General features: G+C 33.6%; 2 protein-coding genes and 1 pseudogene across 2 annotated transcripts; 2 read left to right on the forward strand and 1 right to left on the reverse strand.

Moving 5' to 3' along the window:
* The first annotated feature begins 5,539 nt into the window (after positions 1 to 5,539).
* Positions 5,540 to 7,754, forward strand: LOC107960454 (cytochrome P450 94B3). Its single transcript, XM_016896802.2, has one exon. The coding sequence runs from the start codon at positions 5,890 to 5,892 to the stop codon at positions 7,414 to 7,416; it is 1,527 nt and encodes a 508-aa protein (XP_016752291.2). The 5' UTR covers positions 5,540 to 5,889; the 3' UTR covers positions 7,417 to 7,754.
* Positions 7,755 to 8,568: 814 nt separating this feature from the next.
* LOC107960455 (SWI/SNF complex component SNF12 homolog) lies at positions 8,569 to 10,938 on the reverse strand (annotated as a pseudogene).
* A 3,386-nt stretch (positions 10,939 to 14,324) lies between these two features.
* LOC107960456 (uncharacterized) lies at positions 14,325 to 16,169 on the forward strand. Its single transcript, XM_041112009.1, has 3 exons — positions 14,325 to 15,216; positions 15,304 to 15,409; positions 15,548 to 16,169. The coding sequence occupies exons 1-3, from the start codon at positions 14,325 to 14,327 to the stop codon at positions 16,167 to 16,169; spliced, it is 1,620 nt and encodes a 539-aa protein (XP_040967943.1).
* Positions 16,170 to 22,757: the final 6,588 nt, after the last annotated feature.

Consider the following 22,757-nt stretch of genomic DNA (forward strand, 5'->3'; position numbering starts at 1 on the left):
CATTTCCATCTCTGATTTTTCAAAGTTTGCCGAGTGGAAAGAGTGTGCTCACAAAGAATGATATCTATGAAAAGCCACAATCTAAGCTTAAGTTTTCCAACAAGTGGTTGAAAGGAAAGCATAAAGTTAATTTTCTAGCTCTAGTGAAGAAGATACAAACTCAAACTCTAATGATGATTTAGGGCAAATGGAACTCAAGTTGCAACAACAAGCAAAATTGAAGTTGAGTGTGCTAGATTGTTGCAACATTTGGATATAATAATTAAATATCCAGATAATCAGATCATGTTTCTCATAAAGGCAAGTCATATTGCTTGTTATAAGGATGATATTCAAGCTGGTGCACCTTAAAGGTCTTTGGATTTTTGTCTAAAAAAAGGGGGGAGAGTGAGTTATTAAGTTAGTTACTTAGTTCAATGTGGAGTTTCTACTATGCATGTAATGACTCGAATTTCAATGGTGTCAAAAAATGCGGCATTGGAACTTCATTTTGTAAACCAAGTCTGTAAATATAAAATAAAAATATTTATAGAGTTATTATGAAAATATTTTGAAGTTCGATTAAGAAATTTAACCGAAAATGTAGTTAATTAAAGCTCAGAGACTAAATTATAAAAGTTCAATCGCTATTAAGTTTTAACTAAGAAAAGGCTTGGGGCCAAGAAGGCAATTATCTAATGGACCAAAATGGTAAACAAACCAATAATAAATAATAAATAGTGAACGGTAATGATGATACTCATTTGGTTTTGGTTAAAAGATAAAATTATATAATTAATTTAATTAATTTTTAGTAATAAAAGGTTAATTATATATATGATGCATTAGTGGAAGGAAAGATGAAAACATCTTCTTCTTTCATCGTCTAAGGTTAAAAAAGAAAAAAAGAAAAAAAAGAAAACCATAGTTGAAGCTCAAGCATTTGGCCAAGCCAATTTCCAAGATAACCAAGCCTTTTTTCATGTAATTTTTATAGATTTATGATCATGGGAGCTTGATTTAGTTAGTCCATGTATCAATTTGTTCAATTTTTGAATTTTTAGCAAATTTCCATTGTTGAGAAATTGATGAATTAGACTTGAAATTGATAGAAATTAAGCTTAGATTATGATGAAAAACTAAATTGTAAAGCTTAATAAGCTTGATAGTTAAACTTGTTACATAAGGGACCAAATTGAATAAATTCAAAACATGTTATGAAATTATGCTGGGAATAGAAAGTACAAGGTCCCGAATGAAAGAATATAAATTCAAATTTTGATCTGAAGCTAAATATCGAAAGATATGCTTATCTCGGGTTTAGGGACTAAGTTGAATAAAATGCAAAATATGTGTGACTTTGTATTTGGATGTGGATTGAATGAAATCTGATATTGTTTATTTATTAAATTATTGATAACAGCGAAAGACGATGCCGAGTCTTCGAAAGGGAAAGGGAAAGAGGGAGTCGTTGACAAGTGACGCAATATTTCAGTTTGTATATTCATGTCATATGAATTGATTTGCTATGATTGACTTTGAATAGCGAGATGTGGACTGAATTGAATAAAATGGAAAGTAGTATGATTTAGTGGAACATGGTTTGTAATACAAGAATGAATTAAAAGATGCCATATGGTATGAGATATTGTGTATTGATGATGAATTGAAATGTGATTCTGAAATTGAGTGTGAAATTATATATATAAATTGGATTGAATTGAAATGAAATGAGATAAATGATCGGTTAAGAAATAGAACATCACACAGGATACGAAAATACAAATGTGAACAAACACAGGGTACGGTGGGAAAATGTAAATGATTACAGGGTATGAAAATGCAAATAAGAGTGATTACAGGTATGATAATGAAAATAAGAATATTGATGCCCATATGAACTTAGTAAAAGGTTAGGATACGATTGACATGTCAATAGGGTCATATGTGCACTTTTACGAGATATGTGATGATACGAAGATTATGACAGGTTATATTGAGATCCAGCATTTGTTGCGGATCATCGATTATTATTTTTCTTTATAGAAACTTTGGTGTGGTGGAGGGATGTAATTGAAAATGTTTATACATTTGATGCCTACGGGCTTTGCAATTCAATCTTGATGTGGTGTAGTTTAAGCTCATATGAGCTATCTAGAGTGTAGTTCACCCGTGTATCCGAGTCCATTTTACTAAGGTTCCGTTAGGCGAAACATTGAAATCAAATCTTGAAATCAGAAAATGAAACATTGAAATCAAATCTTGAAATCAGAAAATGAAATAAAACGAATTTTGGTAAGCTGTTATAATGTATGATTTGAATTGAAATGGTATAAACTTGAGAATTGATAATAATATATGAAATGACATTGATTAATAAGAAACTAGAGTATTAAATTGTTAAATGTACATGTTTGAAACTTAAATGGATTGTTGTATACACACCAATATAAGACATGATATTGAATGTTGTAAATGGTTATATAATGGAACAGTAAATAGTTTGGTATTTGTTGAATGGTATGGTAAGGTAAATTTCTTTGCAATGTTATATGACTTGTATGCAAATTGTTATATGCATACATATATAAATGGGAACGTAACTTCATGGCATAATGAAATATGTATTGGTTTGATATTGAACTTAAATTCAATGTGATCATTTTATATTGTTGATGTTTTATTGATTTGAATCATGAAAGTACCACCAAGCTTTATCGCTTAACATAGGTTTGTCTATTTCGTTCATAGGTTTTAGTGGATCTCGAAGTTTCAATAGATGATTTTAGCATCCAATCAACAGTTCTTGACTCAGCAAAGTTTGTGTGGTTTCTTTTTGTTTTAATATATATATGGCATGTATCTAAGGTTGAGTCGATTTTTGTAATGTAAACGGTTATTTTGAAATCTTAGAAATGGTATTGTCATTTGTTCTAAGCATAACGATAGTTGAATGCATTCATGTAGTATAGTGTTGCATTGATTGAAATATACAAATGTTACTGTATACCAAGTTGGTTAAGTTTGAACTATCAAATTGCAAAATATGGTTCAAGTAACCTTGTAAATGGTATAAGGTTTAAAGTGATGAATTGTGTAAAAATTAAATATGGTCATGTAGAAGAAAGTCCATATCAAGCAATACATGATTATTCAATCCTTTTGAGCACAATTTCTAGTAAGATCTTAGATTTGAATATCCGATAAAAAAATAACTTTTTAAATTTTAATTTCATTATAAATTATTTATTATATTTTTGTACAATAATTAAAATTATTCATAATTTTTTCCTAAATCCTTAAATATATATTTTTTAAATGTAAAATTAGAATTTATTTAATGAATTGATGAATACGCAAAAACTATTTCAACTTGTCTTTTTCCCCTCTTCGATAGATAATTTTTTTGTATTTTTCTTCAACTGGTTCCATCCAAAGTTCCCCTGGTCTGAGTAGATACATTTGACCAATTAACCAACCAAACCATTGTCATCTACTTAAATGTACTTCAATCCACTGTGCTTGTTTGCTTCTGTCCTAACATACCACGTGCCATAAAAAACAAACACTTGGATTTGCACTACGAACCAATTAATAATGCTAACCCTTTGAATCTTCCATTCAACTACAAAAAAACTTTTCCACTTTTTTTTATTTGTTTTTGGCAGGCAAGGAAAAACTTTTAACATATGGACATGGGAAACAAAAACTTCGGTGATTTGTTAAATACCATCCCATTGTTTGTCTCATTCATAGGCTAACAATATATATATTAATCACTAGCATTTCAATCATTCACATTCCATCAGAAACCACATCCAGTCCACTATTATATATTGGAATGGTGCAGTGAGCCATTGATTTAATGATTCTTTAGTACATTCAGTCACGTTTCCTTACATGGGGTGCCATTTTATGGTCGGCTACAGCGAAAACAAAGAGATTACTTACTAGAAAATAAGAAAATAAAAGAAAAGATTGGCAGTGTGTGGTCGAGAGCATGCATAGTTAATACGACTTTGTAGTTAACTCGTGTCTGCTTCAATGCAATAACATATATATCAGATAGATAAAAGAATATGATAGGAGAAATGAGGGCAAATCATTACGGATCGGCAGCCGTGGTTAGTAGTGCAGGGCATGTTTTGTGGTTAGTAATGATGGTAGTCATCTTTTATTGTTTCATTTCGATCATATATATAATATAAAACAAACAATGTCATAGTTATGTTTATCTTCTTCACTGCAACATCTTAAAGGCACGAGGGTTTGGTTTGGATACAATACCTTTCAATGAAGTTCAGACATCAATTTCCATGGATTTAGTCAAGTCAGGTCCAAACGTGTCTGCTAACATAACAGACATGAAGACAAGGTGTTTTTGTTTTTTCCAGCTTTCAAACATTAATACAATGAATTACACGTTTCCAAATTCATTTGAATCCAGGACTGGTGTTAATGGAAGATTTGAGCATGAGTCCTTTGTCACTCATCCACCATATTTATATAATTGATACCAGCAAAATAAAGCAGCTGAAAGAGGGTTTATAAAAAGCATCAAATAATAAAACATGCATGGTAGTCACAATTTGACTACCATGGGAAACTCGAGTAAAATATTTGGAAGAGGATGAATAAGTTTTATGCTAAAAGCCAATTGAATCCTGACAAAGTTTTGCATTAATCTTTATATAAAGAATGACTTTTGATAGTTCTATACTTTGGACAAAGATTAACTGCCCTGTTGGAATATTTTCAAATATTTATAGTATCCCAATAACTATAAATGAATGGGTGTAATTAATCAAAAGATAAAACTTTTGGTCATTGGTCAAAAGTTATATCATTTGATTTTTTTAAAAAAGAATTATAACTATTCAAAAAATATTATTTGAATAGTTACAAAATTAAATGAATAATTATTATTATTTATTTATTCATAAAGACACCTATTGAAAGATGTCTCTATGAAGAGACATGAAAATTCCTATAAATAGGAATGGGATTTCATTTGGAAACCATATCAACAAATTCTAATATTATTTCTTCTCTTCCTCCATTTTCTAATATTATTAGATTATTCTATAAAGTATTGCTGCAGAAATCCTTTGTAGAAATTGAGTTTTTGTTATACATTACTCAGTGCATAGTGGACTATCCTCGTCAGTGCAAAACGCAAATAGTCATTGGCTTCATTGTATCCTCGAGGTTAATTTGCTTGGAACTCGTTTGCACACTGAAGATAAGTGGGGGCGAATATAACCTTAAAGATAGTGGCTTGATACATGCCTTGGAGCCTGTCCTATTTCTTCTTTTTCTTTTCGAGTTTCGATCGTGTGTTCGAGTTTTTTCCTTACCGGAGCTTTGTACCAACATGCCCTATTCTTTAATCACTTTGTGAAAGAATCTTCTTGAAAAAGAAGAGAAATAGAGTAAACAATGAAATAATTACAAGCTTGTAGAAAAACCTGGCAAAGAAAACACACTCATCTATATCTTATTTCAAAACCTTTAAATTTACCATATCCAACACATCGAAGATTAACAAAGTAAGTTTTGAAAATAAAGCCAACATTAAAAGTTGATTCAAATTTCATTGATTTATTGTTGGTGAACCTCAGGTAGAGCACAATATCATAATAAATCTCTACCTTTTTTAAAATATTTTATAGAAATATTATTTTTCTCTCTTAATCCACCTTGGTAGTGGGTCAACTATACCTATTCATTATTTTGATAAAAGTACTAATGACTATAGCAAGAAAAAAACATAATGTTTTAAAAATAATGAAACGAGTAGCTGAATATATATATATATATTCTCGTACAACCATCTAGGAAGCTAGTTTTGCAAGCCCCCCTTGATGTTGAAGTTGCAGAAGCATCAAATTCTGCCATTTTTATGCTAATATGGGAATTTTCATGTCTTTCTTTAAGCTTGTGCCCTTGGAGTTTGTGTTGATATCAGTGTTTTTCTCTTTGTTGCATGCAATCTTATGTAAAGTCTGCAGAGTTTCAGAATTAGCAGGACATGGCCCCCCAACTTATCCTATAATCGGCTGCATGATTTCTTTCTACAAAAACCGCACTCGTTTGATAGATTGGTATACAGAGCTCATCGCGGAGTCGGACACCAATACAATTGTGATTAACCGGCTTAGTACTCGAAGGACTGTTGTGACCGCAAACTCGGAGAACGTTGAGTACATGCTGAAAACCAATTTCAATAACTTCCCTAAAGGCAAGCCTTTCACTGAAATTCTGGGTGACTTTCTTGGCTATGGGATATTCAATGTGGATGGGGAGCTTTGGCGCATTCAACGCAAGTTAGCAAGCCAAGCTTTCAGCACCAATTCTTTGAGAGAATTCGTGATGAGCACATTGAAAGAAGAGGTAGAGAATCGATTTTTACCTTCGTTAGAATCATTGGCTGCGGCATCAGCAGTGGTAGACTTACAGGACTTGCTGAGACGACTTTCGTTCAATATGATCTGCAAGGTCTCATTAGGGGTGGATCACTGTGTTTTAGACCCTTCTCAGCTTGTTTCGCCTCCCAACAAAGCTTTCGACATGGCATCGGAGATATGCGCCAAACGTGGAGCCGCTCCTTTGTTATTGGTTTGGAAGGTCAAGAAATGGCTCGGAGTTGGATCGGAGAAAAAGCTCAGGGATGCTGTTGAAGAAGTTCATGCATATATTGAGGAAATCATTCGTAACAGGAAGAAAAAGATGGATGAAAGCCAAGAGAATTGCGGTGAAGATCTCCTATCGAGGTTGATATTGGCTGGTTGCGATGAGGAAGTGATAAGAGATATGATCATTAACTTCATCATGGCAGGAAGGGATACAACTTCAGCAGCAATGACATGGCTCTTCTGGTTGCTTTCATGCCATCCAGTTATAGAGCAAGAACTGCTGAAAGAGATACAGAAAAATGATAAAATATTGTCGGATTATGAATCATTGGAGGGACTGAAATTGTTGAAAGCTTCTCTTTGTGAGTCCATGAGGCTCTACCCGCCGGTAGCTTGGAACTCAAAGCATGCCATGGTGGATGATATGTTACCTGATGGTACTTTAGTCCAGGCGGGGGATAGGGTAACCTATTTTCCCTATGGAATGGGGAGGATGGAAGCGTTGTGGGGAAAGGACTGCATCGAGTTCAGACCGAGCCGGTGGTTTATTGAACCAAGTCACCAGGGAGGATCACTAAAGAAGGTAAGTCCATACAAGTTTCCAGTTTTTCAGGCAGGACCAAGAATTTGTCTTGGAAGAGATATGGCCTTCATTCAGATGAAATATGTGGTGGCTTCCATACTGAGACAGTTTGAAATCAAACCAATCGGATCAGAAAAGCCTATTTTTGTGCCACTCTTGACGGCTCACATGGCCGGTGGACTAAAGGTTTTGATCAAGAAACGAGATCATTCAATATAAGACTTTAAAAAATACATTTTTTAGTGAGAATCAATGTTTCTGAAATTTAAAAAAAAAAAAAAAAGATTTGTAAGAGCAATGTAAGATGGCAATATGCTATCATGTCTCATCTGTATTATAGTTAGGAGGAAAAATATTAGCTAAAACAATCACATACTTGTACAAATCTTTATCAGATCGTTCATAATTATTGGCATCAATCTAGATCGTTGATTCAAAATCATGTAGTTGTCCTTCAAGCAACAAATTTGTGATTGTAAGAGCATGAGCTTAGTTAATCACCTCTAATACAAGGTCAGAAATGTACATGCATGCATGTTTGGAAGGATTATGTCACATGTATTGATTTTTTAAAGTGGGAACAGTATTAAATATTCAAAATAATATTAATTTCCTACAGCATGTATAATGAAAGCATCCTGTTTTAAAATTCAAAGCAACCTATGATATTCAAAGATAGACTATTCTCTTCAGTATCCTGTTTCAATATTCAAAGCAATCTTTACGATTATAATAGAAGCTTTAGCTCAAATGGCATACGTGTTAGATAGAGACCCAGAACTTCACACTTAACTAGAATGAGGAATTTTGTTTTTGTTCTTTCTCATCTTGCTCGGGGACAAAGAAATAAACAAGAAAAACAAAGATTAATAACACAAAATAGACATCAAAGAAGTTTCTTTCTTTTCATAGAGGTTAAAGAAAGATGAATGTAACTGGTACAAGATGCTTTTCTTTCTTTTTGGTCGGGTCCCCATGGACACCTCCAGTACAACATGCTGATTAGTGCTTACAACTGTGGCTGTTTTCCACCACTTGAAAGAAAGAACAATTTCTTATTTTCTTATTTTCAGTCCTTCTAAAAACATAGAAAAGTTTCTAAATTTTTCCAATCTTCAATTATCGGTCTTTCTAATGATAGATAAGCTTCTACATTGTTCCATTCTTCATACATGCCAATTCTTACAGAGAAACCGATGGTCTGGCCTCTTAATGCATCCTACACGAAAACAAGATGGCTTCAAGTGATCATGCTAAAAAGAGTTCACCGTGTGGACATGGGTGCAATTTACTGCAGATTTGCATGTCATTACCTGAAGTATTACTGGCTGGATATCCTTTTCTTCATCCTTATAATTTCTATGCCTTGTCTCAGACCCTTCCTAAGAGGCCCATAGATGCATCCTTCACCAAGTTTTCCATATCTGATCCAGTGTAGCCTGCAAAGGAAAGATACTGGAAAAGATAAATTTTGAAGAATAGCTAAGATAAAACAAGAATAAGACAGAAGCTATCCTTCTGTTAACTTACAAGTGGCATCAATGACCTCTTCTGAAGGCTTCAAAAGTCCATTCTCCAGTATACAACCTACTATCACGGCTCTTGCTTCTTCATCACCATTTAAACTCGGAAAAAAATTCTGTGTCACAATTGGCTAGAATTAGATAAGCTGAGTCCTGGCAAGTCTTCTCCTTGATGCTTCACCAAGTTACAAAACAACTACACTCATAACACGACATTTCCATGATAGATATAAACCAAGAAATCTGCTAGGAGACAATGCAATAAACAAGCTACTTTGTGTTGCTAATAATGGATTGAACAAAATAATAAACCACCTTGCTAATTTCCATTTTTTGTTATCAGAGTATGGTTATTATGCCTATAAAGGCTGCTTCCTGTTATACATTCTACTTCAATTAAGGGAAAGGTCTACACTCTACAGTAGGTAAATGATTCAAATCAATGAAGTAAGTGAGGCCTATCAATGCTTTCAGAATGATAATTCATGTGCTTCCTGGTGCATCACTTCTAGCAGCTGGCCTGCAGTTTAGATAACAGCATCCTTGACCCTGTTAAAAATTTATACTGACCAAAATAGAACTTGATTATGTTTTCATCCTTTTCATAAACATTAGGTTTTCTATAAGAAATTTATTTAGGGAAGCCAAGTGTGTATAATCCAAGCATGCATTATACACATGAAAGAGTGGACTCCAACTACCGCAGGAAAGTTAATGTCAAATATTGGAAAGGTGGTCACATATCAATCAAAAAATCTTTAAGAAGATTCAATCTCAAAGCTTAAACAAGATCCGGGTCTGCTGATTCACATGTGGTTTCTAGTAAAAGCATAAAAAAGCTTGAGAAATGGTATTACTTAGAATTCAGATATCAGAGGGAAGATTCAATAAATAGTTTTGACAAGGCACGCATATTAAATAGCAATAATGTTGAAGGGCCAATCAAAGACGGGTTTCTACCAAATCAATCACAATTCAATATGCTATTAGCAGCAATAACTGCACATCCAAAGTGACAGGCTCGGGTTTCGAACTTGAGGAAAATGATTCAAAACTCAACAAGAATTGTAATAAAACAGAAAAAAAGAGCTTACCATGGTTGGTTGAAGAATTCTGATTTGCAGTTTTTCAGCACTTTGACTAGCTTCTCGAGCTACCAATTTTAGATCCATGCTCTGAGGCTCGATTAAAGCATTAACAAATTCCACTGGTGATTGATTGAAGCCTAGAAAGAACACACACCTTTTATGGTGCTAATGGATTTTCCTTACACTAGCACATATTGCTTCATGACAAGCATCAATCTCTTTGCACTTCTCTACATTTGCCAACAGAGAAGACAAATCATGGCATCAACTAACACATCATAGCATGCAGTTCCTGCAGGACTATTCTAGGAAAGATTGATTTTGTGTTCAAATGTATCTGTGGTGGAGACAAATGTTGTGATATATTCTGCGAAACCACGGTAAAATTTAACCTTTTTTCCCCAAAAACTTTCTGGAGTTGTTCATCACCATTAAAGAAAGATGGATCATTTGGGTTCTGAAGTTTTCTAGCCTTCACATAATGCCAAATTGCAGCAAAAGTTCTGGGGCACGTATCAACTTCAATACCAAGGACTTCAAATTAAAGCTGAAGAAAGCCTGAACTTCTGCTGTACATAATTTGTTTCCGACCGTATATATACAGTGAACTCCTTATCTGCTTTTCTCTTCAGTTCAAAACCTTCATGAGGTGCAGGTGATCGTACATGCTCCCATTTAATGATATAATTATTCAAATATAGTCCCTGATCCAAGGAATTTGTTACTCTCTTGAAGAAAGATAAGAACTTAGGGTACAAGGGGTTTGATTTTAGAACAAACCCGGGCTGATCTGGATCTACCCCATCTTCCAAGAACCTCTCAATTATCTTAAGGGTCTATGTAGGGACCTCTGAATTAGGCTTCTTTGGAACTATCCTAATGTGACTAGCATATGTGTTGAAAACATATATTCGAAGAGTTTTTCAAACAGAAGGTGGGTTAGTAAGTGCTTCCTGAATATCAACTTCTTTTACGAGCTAACTCAAAATCAACTCGTTCCTAGAACTCCAGTGCTTCCTGAATATCAACTTCTTTTACGAGCTAACTCAAAATCAACCCGTTCCTAGAACTCCAGAAGTTGGGTATACAAGGCAGATTTTGGAAGAATGGCTGCCACTCTTTCCCGTCATTATTTCTCACAAAGCTTCTGCTTCTTTCTATGTGCAGGGGTGTAAATTCCATTGTTCTCAAAGGGGGCATTGTGTTTGGCTTAGGCACATCAGGAGGACACACGGGGGTTTTGAAGGATCCTCTTCGCACTTGCACGGCCAGGGTAGACATGGAGAGCGAAGACGAGCCTAAACTCCCAATACCAGAATTCAAAGCTTGGTTAAGGGACAACCCTTGAGCTTGTAAGCGTGCTTGGAGTTGGGGATGAGCTACCCTCAGTTGCGCAAGGGCCTGATACTGAGCTTGAAAACCAACCGTGAGAATGCACAGTTTCCAGACAGAGAAAAAATCAAACAGCCACCAAAATCTATAACATTCAGAACAAAGTAAACCCACCCAAGCTATCTCAGCAAACACATAACAACCCAAAAAAGCAAAATTTCCGGTAAAAAATCAAACCTTTATAGGTTGAACCCTAAAGGATAACTAAACCTCAAAGACGCTAAATAAGAACTTAACCCCACAAAAGCAAAAGCTTCTAAATATGCAACAATGACGAAGTGAAGGGAATAGAGATAGAAAATGCAAGAAACGTAGAATTTGAATTACAATGTAAGATTCATGGAAAGAATAAATTTATTATTTAAAAAAATGTCTTACGAAAGAGTGAATTTGCCAGCAATTAAAGAGCAGCAGTTACCAACAACCTACGGAGCTTTTGTCTACTCTTATGAGTCGGTTAATGACCGATTCGGGTCACCCCACACAATCCCATTTACTGGCTTTTTTATAAAAGTAACCTTAAAAATAAATTAATTATTAAAATAATTATTCTTTTTAATTTATTTTTTACAGTAAAATGTAGTGGAGCCATATGATATGGCGTCACCACTTTATTACGTTAGCTAGGGGTATTAAAAAATTATTTTTTGGTGGAATCATGTTGAATGACGCCACCAGTATAAAATACTAAAAAAATACTAAAAAATCTAGAAAAACGGGAGACTTAAAAAAATTATTTTTAGATAGAACCATTCTAAATGACGCCACTACTTTTCTGATTTGTCAAGTTTTTATTTTTTTTACTTTTTTTACTTTTTTTACTTTTTTAACTATTTTATTTTTTTCTTATATTTTGTCTCTTTCTTAAATTTTTTTCTTTTTTAAGTTTTATATTATTTACTTAATTTATTTTACTTATTTAATTTATATTATTAATTTTAAAAAATTTGTAATATATATTTAAAATGTTTTATAATATTTTTTTAAATTTTTTAATTATTGTTTTTTAAAAAAAATTAACTTTATATATATATATTTGTGAAATTAATTATTTATAAATTTTAAAAATGTAATTTTCAAATTAATTTTTTAAAATTTTAAAAAAATAATTATTTTTTCTTTTTTTTTTAGTTTTTTGAAGTCTAATTTTTTTCTTATTTTATTTTTTTATCTATTTTATTTATTTTTATTATACATTTCAAATTAAATTTTAGATTAATTTTTCATAGATTTTGTCTTTTTCTTTAATTTTTTTTAAGTTTTACATTATTTTCTTATTGTATTTTGTTTATTAATTTTATAATATTTGAAATGTATGTTTAATATATTATTAATTTTACATAGAATTTTTAAATTAAGATTTTATAATTTTTCTGTTATTTTATTTTAGTTTATTTAATTTTTTTATTTCTTATTATTAATTTTTAAAAGTTTGTAATGTATATTTGAAATGTTCTATAATATATATTTGTTAAAATTTTAAATATCAGTTTTAGATTTTTTTTAAATTTTAAATGTATATTTCTCAAATTAATTTTTGAAAATTATAAATTTTATTTTTTAAATATTAACCATATTTTTAATAATATAAAATATTAAAATAATTTAAAGATATGATCTTTCAAATTTATTATTTGTTTTTATTTTTTAATAACATAAAACATTTAAACATTTAAATTTTTAAATAAAATTTGTATAAAAAATTTAAAAATGTTAAATATTTTTAAAAATAAATAAAAATTATAAATTTCAAAATTCTATGTAAAATTTAAAAAATATTTAAAATCATTTAAAATATTAAAAATATTTTAAATCATTTTAAATGTTTTATAATATTAAAAATATATTTAATATTTAAAAAATAATTTGAAAATATATTTTTAATATTTATAAAATATATATATTATAAAACATTTTTAAAAAATACATTTCAAATTTTTTGAAATAAATAAAATAAATAAGGACTTAAAAAAGAAAAAAGAAAGTCAAAACTTTATAAAAAAAAAGGCTGAAACAAATAAGTTGGCTGTCAAACTTGAAAATTGGTGGCGCCAAATTATTTGGCTCCACTAGGAAATGGCAAAATTGCTACGGGGCCCCCTATACTCTAAAAAATCATAGTATTTTGGTGGAGCCATTCTTTATGGCTCCACCTCTTGGTTCTCTTTTATATATAGAGTGGTGTAGTTGTTGTGTCAAGTGGAAAAGTTCAAAAAATTTGTTAAAAATGAATAATGAGGTGTTTTTGGTGTATGTTGTTTTTTATGGTGAAATTGTAGAAGGTGATATTGGCTGTGTATTTCAAGGCCGGCAAAGAGTAGGTTTGCGATTCAAAAAAAATGTGAAGCTAGTAGAAATAAAAAGGTAGATCAGTGCGAAAATAGCTATCCGTTGTGGAAGGGCGATGTCCAAATTATTTTACACGTTTCCAATCTCTACAGATCCGTTCAAATTTTGTGCGATGCAACTGTTAGATAATGATGACTTGGGCACTATGATGGAAATATGGTGGTCCACTGGGAGTGTGAACCCCCAACCAGTTGAATTATTTGCTGAGTTAGCAGACTTAGAGCCTGTTGAGAATGTTAGCCCAATAAGTCAACATCGCAAATTTGATTTTGATCTTAATGTTGGATGGACAGGCCAATTAGAATGCGGTGGAACGTCGCAGATACCCAAAATTCCTAATTATGGTGGGAGTTCGTACAACAACCCAACCCTCGGTCCCCGTCTACAAATACATCCAGAGGTGATAATAAGCACTGAGACAAATGTCAGAGAAATAACCAATAATGGTGAAGATTCTGATCAAAACGTTGAAGATTTTAGTGACCCCGCTGTTGATGAGGTTCCGGACGATATCAATGATGAAGGCCCGGAGGAGGTTGAAGATGTTCACGGCCCTTCATTCTGTAACCCGAGTCATGGTATTATTTTACGAAATGAACTTGGAGGCAACATGTTGAACGTAGATCCAGATGCAGCGCATGCATCCGAGTTCCTTGAGTACGCTGATATAGTACCTGCTCATAGGTTGGCGTCAAATTCACAGTTCGACGAGTTGTTCGTTGGGCAATAGTTCGAGAACAAGGCAGATTGTGTGTTTGCCATCAAACAATACAGCATGAAGTTGTCGATTGATTACAAGGTTTCCAAATCTGCACCGACATTATACGTTGGGGAATGTTGGAGAGCCGACGTTGGGTGTGGTTGGCGAATTCATGCTGCATTTATACAGTGGACTCAACAGTGGCAAATACGAAAATTAGAAGGGCGTCATACATGTACTGTCGCACGTATGTCTCAAGACCACCGAAAATTGGATGCCAAAAGTATTTGCAACTGCATCATGCCACTGGTGAAAGATAGCCGAATCATTCCTGTGTCGACATTGATTGCAGACATGCAAACTCGATTTCAGTACAGAGTGTCATACAGGAAAGCGTGGTGGGCGAAACAAATGGCCATGCAACAATTGTACGGCGACTGGGATGGGTCATACAATGAACTTCAGAGTTGGATTTCAGCAAAGGTAGAGTATGTCCCAGGAACTGTCGTGGACTTGCAAACGTTGCCTTATAGAGGCCCTAATGGAGAATTGGAACTGGGAAAAAGAGTGTTTCGTCGACTATTCTGGACTTTCGATCCATGTGTTAGGGCCTTCTCCCACTACAAACCGGTAGTGCAAGTTGATGGAACATGGCTTTATGGAAAATACACGCAGATACTTCTGATTGCAGTTGCACAAAACGGTCATGGAAATGTACTACCAATCGTTTTTGCCATCGTCGAGTCGGAGAACTCTGAATCATGGGCATATTTCATTCGAAACTTACGGAGACATGTTGTCAGGCACGACAACATTTGCATTATATCTGACAGATCGAAGGGTCTTGTTGCTGCAATTCGGCAATCGGAGGTTCTGTGGAGGTCTGTCTATTGTATTCGTCACATCGCTGTGAACTTCCACAATGAGTATAAGAACAAAGACTGGCGCAAACGAATTGTCAACATGGGTAAAAATATCGTATTTAAATTCGTATTTGTAATTATTTCTAGTCCATTTCCTAATTTTAACGTATTTTATCGGAATATATACATAGGGTACGAGCTGGAACCACACCGATTTAGACATAAGTTGGCGAGGTTAGAGACTGATATGGCGGGCTGCAAACCTTCTCTTACACAGTGGTTGAGTAGCATGGAGCCGTGACAATGGGCTCAATGTTTTGACGAGGGGTACTGTTATGGCCATATGACAACTAACCTTGTTGAGGCCGTTAACTCCGTCTTAAGGCGTACGCGTCACTTGCCAATTTCAGCTGTTTTTTCAGCTATATTTTACAGGTTAGCAACCTTAATGCCAAAAATGGGGTTGAAACAAGCAAAACAGTTAGAGGCAGGACACTTGTACATCGAAAAAATCAGAGATGCCATGAAAGATAACACTCAAAGGGCTAGGTTGATGAATGTAGAACTATATTCTCGAAATTTGGAAACTTTTCGAGTGACAGAGTATATCAGTCGTCGGTCAGGGATCCCGCCACGGTCCTATGGAGTTGATCTCCGAAATAGGCGGTGTGAGTACGGGATGTTCCAAGCACTACGGTACCTGTATGCGCATGTGGTTGCAGCTTGTGCTACCTATAGTTTGAATGTCGAACAATATATCGATGATGTATACAAACTTGAACGTACATTGCGTATTTGGGGTAACGAGTTCCCTGTATTAAGGGATATATCGACATGGGAAGTGCAATCGCCTGCATTCGAGATGTTGCCTGATCGGTCACTACGTAGGAGAGTCAAAGGTAGACCGACAATAACAAGGATTCGAAACGACATGGATGTAAGAGAACAAGTCGATCCAAAGCGTTGCACCATATGTAGAACAGTTGGCCATAATAGGAGCAAATGTCCCCATGGAAACGTCTACACTAGCCAATCTTCACGGTCTGAAAGAAATTAAATGTTGTAACTGAGGTATGTCTATATTATGATCTTTTAGAAATAAAGTTTGTATTATTTAGTGTTAAAATTATATTTAAAATTAATAGTTGCAACTTTTAATACTTTAAAAGATTTTATAATAAATTAAATAAAAAAACACTAATATATAAGTTGTGAAACCTTAAACCAATACAACAAACATCACATAATACTTGAAATTTACATAACTTAAAATTGGAAAGAACTAGGAGTGGTATCATCGTTCGGGGTATAACGGTTTACAGGTTTTCGTTGACGGTGTGACACCCCTAATTTGACCCTAGTCGAAAAGTGGTTTCGGGACCACAAAATCGAGTCACAAAAAATAATTAATTGTTATATTTTATGCTTATTATTTATGAATAAGTATGTGTGAAAATTTCATGCTTTAAATTTTGTCATTTGGATGTGAAATAAATAAAAAAGGGCTTATGTGAAAAATCTTGAAAATGTCATAGGTTAATTGGAAGTGGCTAAAAATTGCATGGTTTGAAACATGAGGGACTTGCATGTTAAACATTCCTTTTTCTTGGTAGTGGACGGCAAGGATGGGCATGAATGACACATTTTGGTATTTTGTGCTTTGTATGTTAGTAAATAATGTTAATAATATATTTGTTTATATTAAAGAAAGTGGTTTCATAAAATAGAAATAATAAAAGTTAATGAAATAAATGAATAAAACATGTTTGAGGTGAAAATAACAAGGCCATTTCTTCTTCTTCTTGCCGTGAGTTGAGAAACAAAATAGAAACCTTTGAGCTTAGGGCATTCGGCAAAAGAAGACTTCAAATAAGGTAAGGTTCATGTTATTTTCTTTGAAAAGTTGTGAATTTTGGTTGGTTTTGAAGCTTGCAACAAGACCCATGTGAAAATTTTTGTGTTCATGAAGCATGTAGCAATCGGTCATGAGCTTAATGGGGTATATTTTGTATGTTTGATGATTTTGGGAGGATAATTGATTCTAGTTGAGTATGAACAAACTAAATGTGCTTGATGGCTCAAATGAGCTTGGAAAGTTGGCCAATGTTGTTTAAGTTCATGAATTAGGGCATAATTTCATTCGGCCATGGAAATTGAGCATGGAAAAAAAAAATCTGGTGTGGGATATATGAAGCTGAAAATTTAGTTTGAAGTGTGGTAATTGTGTTAAAGATGAACATTAAACCTTTATGTTTTATGGTCTTGTAAGTTAGGTGTAAAACCCATGGCCTTTTTATGCTTGGCATGGAATTAGTGGTTAAATGAGTTATGAACCTATTATAATTTGAAATTTTGATGGTTTTATGGAGAAGGGGGCATTCGGAAATAGAGGTTAAATTATAATAACCTCACCTTAGTGAATTGAAGTAAAATTTGACTTTTTATAGGATTAAATTACCAATGACCGAATGTGATGAAATTGTCAAGAAATAAATTTGATTAAATGAGATTCGGTTAATGGTGGGTGTATAGAATAATTGAATGCTAATTTGATTAACTCTCTAATGGTTAAATGTGTTAAACCTTAAAGCATGATTTAGTTTAACCAAGGGAGAACTTGTATATTTGTAGGAGGGCATGTTTGAACGTGTATTGATAATTGATTTTGAAGGTTCGGCTTTATGCCTTGATAGTTGGTTTTGAAGTATATGATGTCTTGGTATAAATATATGTGCATTCGGTTACTTTCATTGTGACAGCCCAAAATTGACCCTAGTCGGGAAGTGGTTTCGGGACCACAAGACCGAGTCGTAAAAATAATTACTTGCTATATTCTATGCTTATTATGTGTGAACATGAGTATGTGGAAGTTTCACTCCCTAATTTTACCAATTGCATGAGAAATTATTAATTGGGATCGATTTGAGACATGGTAAAAATATGATAGTCTAATTTAAAATGGTCTATTAGTGCATGTACCAAAAAGAGTGGTTTTGCATGTCAAATTGCCCAAAAGATGATGGGTGGCCGGCCAAGGAGTGATGGTGCTCCACTTATTCTAATTTATTATGTTTTGTTTAGTTAACAAATGACTTAAAATAATTATAATAAAATGGAATGAAAGAGAAAAAGGGAAGAGGAGTGTTCATATTCTTCTCCACCTTGCCAAAACCGAAACCAAAGAAGAGAAAAAGGAAAATTCTCATTTAGGCAATTCGGCACTACTTCTTGCTAGTAGGAGGTAAGTTTTGAAGTGTTAGTTAAATCTTCTTATATGTTTAAGTTAATTTGTGAATGTATTTTGACAATATTAAGAAAAATTCAAACTTTTATGATGGTTGGGCACTAAACCGTGTATCAAAGTACTAGAATTAGTAGTTGTTTACATGTATTATTGAATGAGTAGAAGATAGAATGGGGTTTAAATGGAAGGTTCATTTGATTTATTTTTGTCCTTGTATGAAAAGTGGTTCATTGTTAAGGCCGAATGAGTCATGCTAGATTAGTTGAAAAAAAAATGTTCATGCTATGAGGTAATTTGAATAATTGACCGAAACATGGAAGGAAGGGCAAGATTTATAAATTATGTTTTAGGGTGAAAGGTATAATGAAAGTTGTATTAAGTTTAATGTGCATACTTTAGTCTAAGTGTTGAGGAGTATTCGGCTAAGATAGTTGAAATGTGGGTGTTGCCGATTTTTAAATTTAGATTATGGGAGTGGCTATAATGGGCATTAAGATGTTGAACTTAAGAAATTAGAAGTATATGAACTTGATAGTATTTAAAAGATAGTACGAATAAATGGGGAGCTTTTGCTAGTTTAGAAGTATACGGTCAAAATGTTTATGAAGTGAAAAAAAATGTGTTGAATGACAAAATGATGACCAAATGTTATTTTGATAATGATGATGCATTCGGCTTTGAGATGTAATCTAAACATTAGTTGAAATTTTGATATTTGGAACAAGGAGGGTTGCAAGAAGAAGTGGAATCATTAAATTTACATATTTATGAATATCTTGCAAGATAAATTAAACTATTAACTTATTTATTCTAGCTCAAGAATCCAAAGGAGGGGAAACAAGCAAAGGCAAAGCAAAGAATATTGAGTAGTCGATTGGGAATCATTCCATCCGACTTAAGGTAAGTCATTAAGCATATATTTGGTATTAATTCAAATGGTTATAACATCTATGTAATGATGCTGAATGGAATGAATAAATATATATATACATGTATGTATGTGATGATGAAATTGTTGAATGAAAAGAAAAGAGGTGAGATGTGTTGAGTTGTTAATCTCGGCACTAAATGTGCGGGTATAACCATTTATGACCATGAGATTGGCGCTAAGTGTGCGGATTTAAATTGTACAGCACTAAGTGTGCGAGTTGGACTATGTAGCACTAAGTGTGCGAATTGACTATGTTGCACTAAGTGTGCGAATTGACTATGTAGCACTAAGTGTGCGAGTTTGATTATGTAGCACTAAGTGTGCGAGTTGACTATATAGCACTGAGTGTGCGGACTTAATATACATCCTTGAATCATTATGGACACTATGTGTGCGACACTATTGAGTCGATCATGGACAGCGGATCGGGTAAGTGTCTTGAGTTCATGGCTAATAGGTGCTATGTCTATACTTGGTGTTGAGCTTGGTAAGTTTGAACCTATGTGACAAATATACTTGAAGTCACGTACATAAAATTTATCGTAGAATGGGTGAAAGGCCGTTTAGTTGTATGTTTGTAACGAAAATAAAATGATTTAGGAAAATGCCTCGAATATCCTATTGATGAGTATGTGGATTGTGAATGCATAAATTGGTATGAAATTGAACCGATAGGTTGGAGGAACTAGGGTATGGTTCGGAATGGATGGAGTAATTAGCCTCGTTCCATTTTGTTTTCTCTTGTGATAATGTTATTGATGGATGGTAGTGCATAGCTTATGACTTACTGAGTTATAAACTCACTCGGTGTTTCCTTGTCACCTATTCTAGGTTTCTTGGACACATCTCTTTTTGCGTGGTCGGGCCGTCATCGAAGTCATCACACCGGATAACAAGTTTTGGTACTTTCTTTTTAGTCGGCTTAGGAGAACATTTCAGCATGTATAGGCTATTATGTTGTGTTTGAACTTTGGTATGTAAACTTTTAGCCATGCGAAAATGGCATAAATGTTCGGTTGGGTTTGGTTTCATAACGTTAGGTCGTAAATTTTGATGATTCGACCTTTTTATGCCATATGTCATGGTTAATTGTTTTGGCGTTCAAATTTATGATATGGCAATAATGTAGTAGGGAGAAGTTGACAATGATTAGCCTTGGCATGGTTAGTCATGATCATAATTTGTGATATGCATGAGGAATTATTAGTTGGATCAAGGAGTAAACATGAAGTGGGCATGGTTGCCTTCGTAACAGATGCTAGCAGCAGCAGTGACATGAGATTGAAAAATCACTAAAAATAGTAGGAATGGAATTGATTGATGAATAAATTATGTAATCGAAGCTCGATGAGTCTATTTTCATATAGAAGTAACGAAAAGAGCATATGGATAGTATGTTAAGAGAAAATCAGGTTCTCGTGGGACAGGGCCAGAACGGTTTCTGGATTCCCTGCTCCGACTTTGGAAATTCATTATAAATTAACCAGAGATAATTAGGAGTCGTACCATATATGTATAGATTCCTCTCTGAGTCTAGTTTCTATAGAAACAAACGGCATCAGTATTGAAGTTCTGTACAGGGAGATATCCAGGTCGTAACGCGCAAAGGTCAGTGTAGTCGACCCCAGTAACTTGGGAGAATTTGACTAATAAACTGTACTAATTGACCCAACCAAAAATTCTAGAAAAAAACATGTAGATGGGAACATGAGTCTAGTTTCAGGGAAAAATCACGAAACTGATTTTCGAGTTGTGAAACTCAAGATATGATTTTTAAAGCGACAAGTACGCAGATTAGGTAGTGTCTGGAAAATATCTTTATAAGGGGTTTATAGTCTGTTAACACCTCGTGTTCGACTCCGGTGTCGGTCTCGGGTTCGGGGTGTTACATTCATAACATGCATTTAAAGTGTCCTTTGGATGCAATTGCTTATGCACTTGAGGGTATATGAGTTAATTTTCTTTATGGAAAATTTGGATAAGAAGCTAACTAATAATATGCTAAGGTAGTCATGTGGATAATCGGCTTTGTGAATATTATTAAAGGTGTAATTAGTTATATGCATAGGTCATCGGTAAAATTGACCACATAACTAGTATATGTATATAAGGTGACATGGTGATACCTAGGTAAATGTATTTGGGATGGTTTTTATGAAATACCGAATGTGTGCAGATGTATCGAGGTGTTGCCTAATGTATGAGTTTCATTGAGAAGATTTACCTTGTTGTTTTTAATGATATAACAAGGTGATTAAAATAGTTTAAATTTTGTTAGTTAAACTCAAGAGCATAGAGGGGCAATTTTGGATAAAGAGAAAGTAAACGAATAGCCGTGGATATCTAGTCGTCGACCACTTCCGAGGTAAGTTTTAAGTGACTAAATTTTGAGTAAATTCAACTATAATAGGATATAATGAGTTGATTTAATAAGATATGATGTGGCCATGATATGTCTTAAACTCAAATGGTAAGTTCCTAAGTGTTTGGACTTGGAAATTTAAGAGCAAATTGTAATAATTTGCTCAGGGCAGCCGCAGTAACGTGATTTTAGAAAATCACTATAAATGTTTGGTGTGGAATTATAGGCTGAATAAAATATACAATCAAAGCTTAATTAGTCTAGTTTCTTATAAAAGAGACCGTGTAAGCAAAGAAATTTCCTATAAAGAGATATTTAAAGTTGTGTGAGACGGTGTCAGAATGACTCCGAAATCCCCTGTTCTGTTTTAAGAAAATCACTATAAATTGTACAAAAATGGTTACAAGATAAAATTTATATGCTTAGACTCCTTAATGAGTCTAGTTTCAAATGAAATCAAATAGAACATACTTTGAATTCTGTACAATTAGAATTTTGATTCGTAGTGAAGACTGGTCAGATTAGTCAAACAGTGAAACAGGGGAAACTTTAAGAAAAATCTGGTATTGATTGGCCAAACCTAAAATTCTGAAAAATTTATGGATGAAAGATATATGAGTCTATATTCAGGGAAAATTAATGGCAAGTGATTTGGAGTCTTGTAGCTCCGATTATAAATAATTTAGTGACCATTTCTCAGGAAAACAGCTCGTAGTGAATATGTGATTTTGTTGTAAACATGGATAAAACTTGTTTTAGTTGCTCATAAGCTATTGATTAAACCCATACTTGAATTCTAAATCATGATATTGTAAGTTTATGAGTATTCGAATATGAAATGATAGTATGGCGTAAAATTGAATTATTCATTGGAAAGTGACGGATGTAGATTCGGCCAAGACCAAGTCTGTACATGATAGTATATGTGGTATGTGAAGTATATTTGAATAAATGTGAAAGTGTATATATGTGATAAGGCCTAATGGCCGATGTGATGAATGTGAAAGTGTATATATGTGATAAGGCCTAATAGCCGATGTGATGAATGTGAAAGTGTATATATGTGATAAGGCCTAATGGCCGATGTGATGAATGTGAAAGTGTATAT

Source organism: Gossypium hirsutum, chromosome A05, assembly GCF_007990345.1.
Source record: "Gossypium hirsutum isolate 1008001.06 chromosome A05, Gossypium_hirsutum_v2.1, whole genome shotgun sequence".
NCBI classification, from domain to species: Eukaryota; Viridiplantae; Streptophyta; class Magnoliopsida; order Malvales; family Malvaceae; genus Gossypium; species Gossypium hirsutum.

Excerpts from the sequence above, each read along its gene's own strand:
- LOC107960454 (XM_016896802.2), top strand. The coding sequence starts at position 5,890 with ATGGGAATTTTCATGTCTTTCTTTAAGCTTGTGCCCTTGGAGTTTGTG.
- LOC107960456 (XM_041112009.1), top strand. The coding sequence starts at position 14,325 with ATGAAGTTGTCGATTGATTACAAGGTTTCCAAATCTGCACCGACATTA. Across the intron at positions 15,217-15,303 it reads CAAACGAATTGTCAACATGG|GGTACGAGCTGGAACCACAC; the intron begins GTAAAAATATCG and ends ATATATACATAG. Across the intron at positions 15,410-15,547 it reads TGGTTGAGTAGCATGGAGCC|GTTAGCAACCTTAATGCCAA; the intron begins GTGACAATGGGC and ends TATATTTTACAG.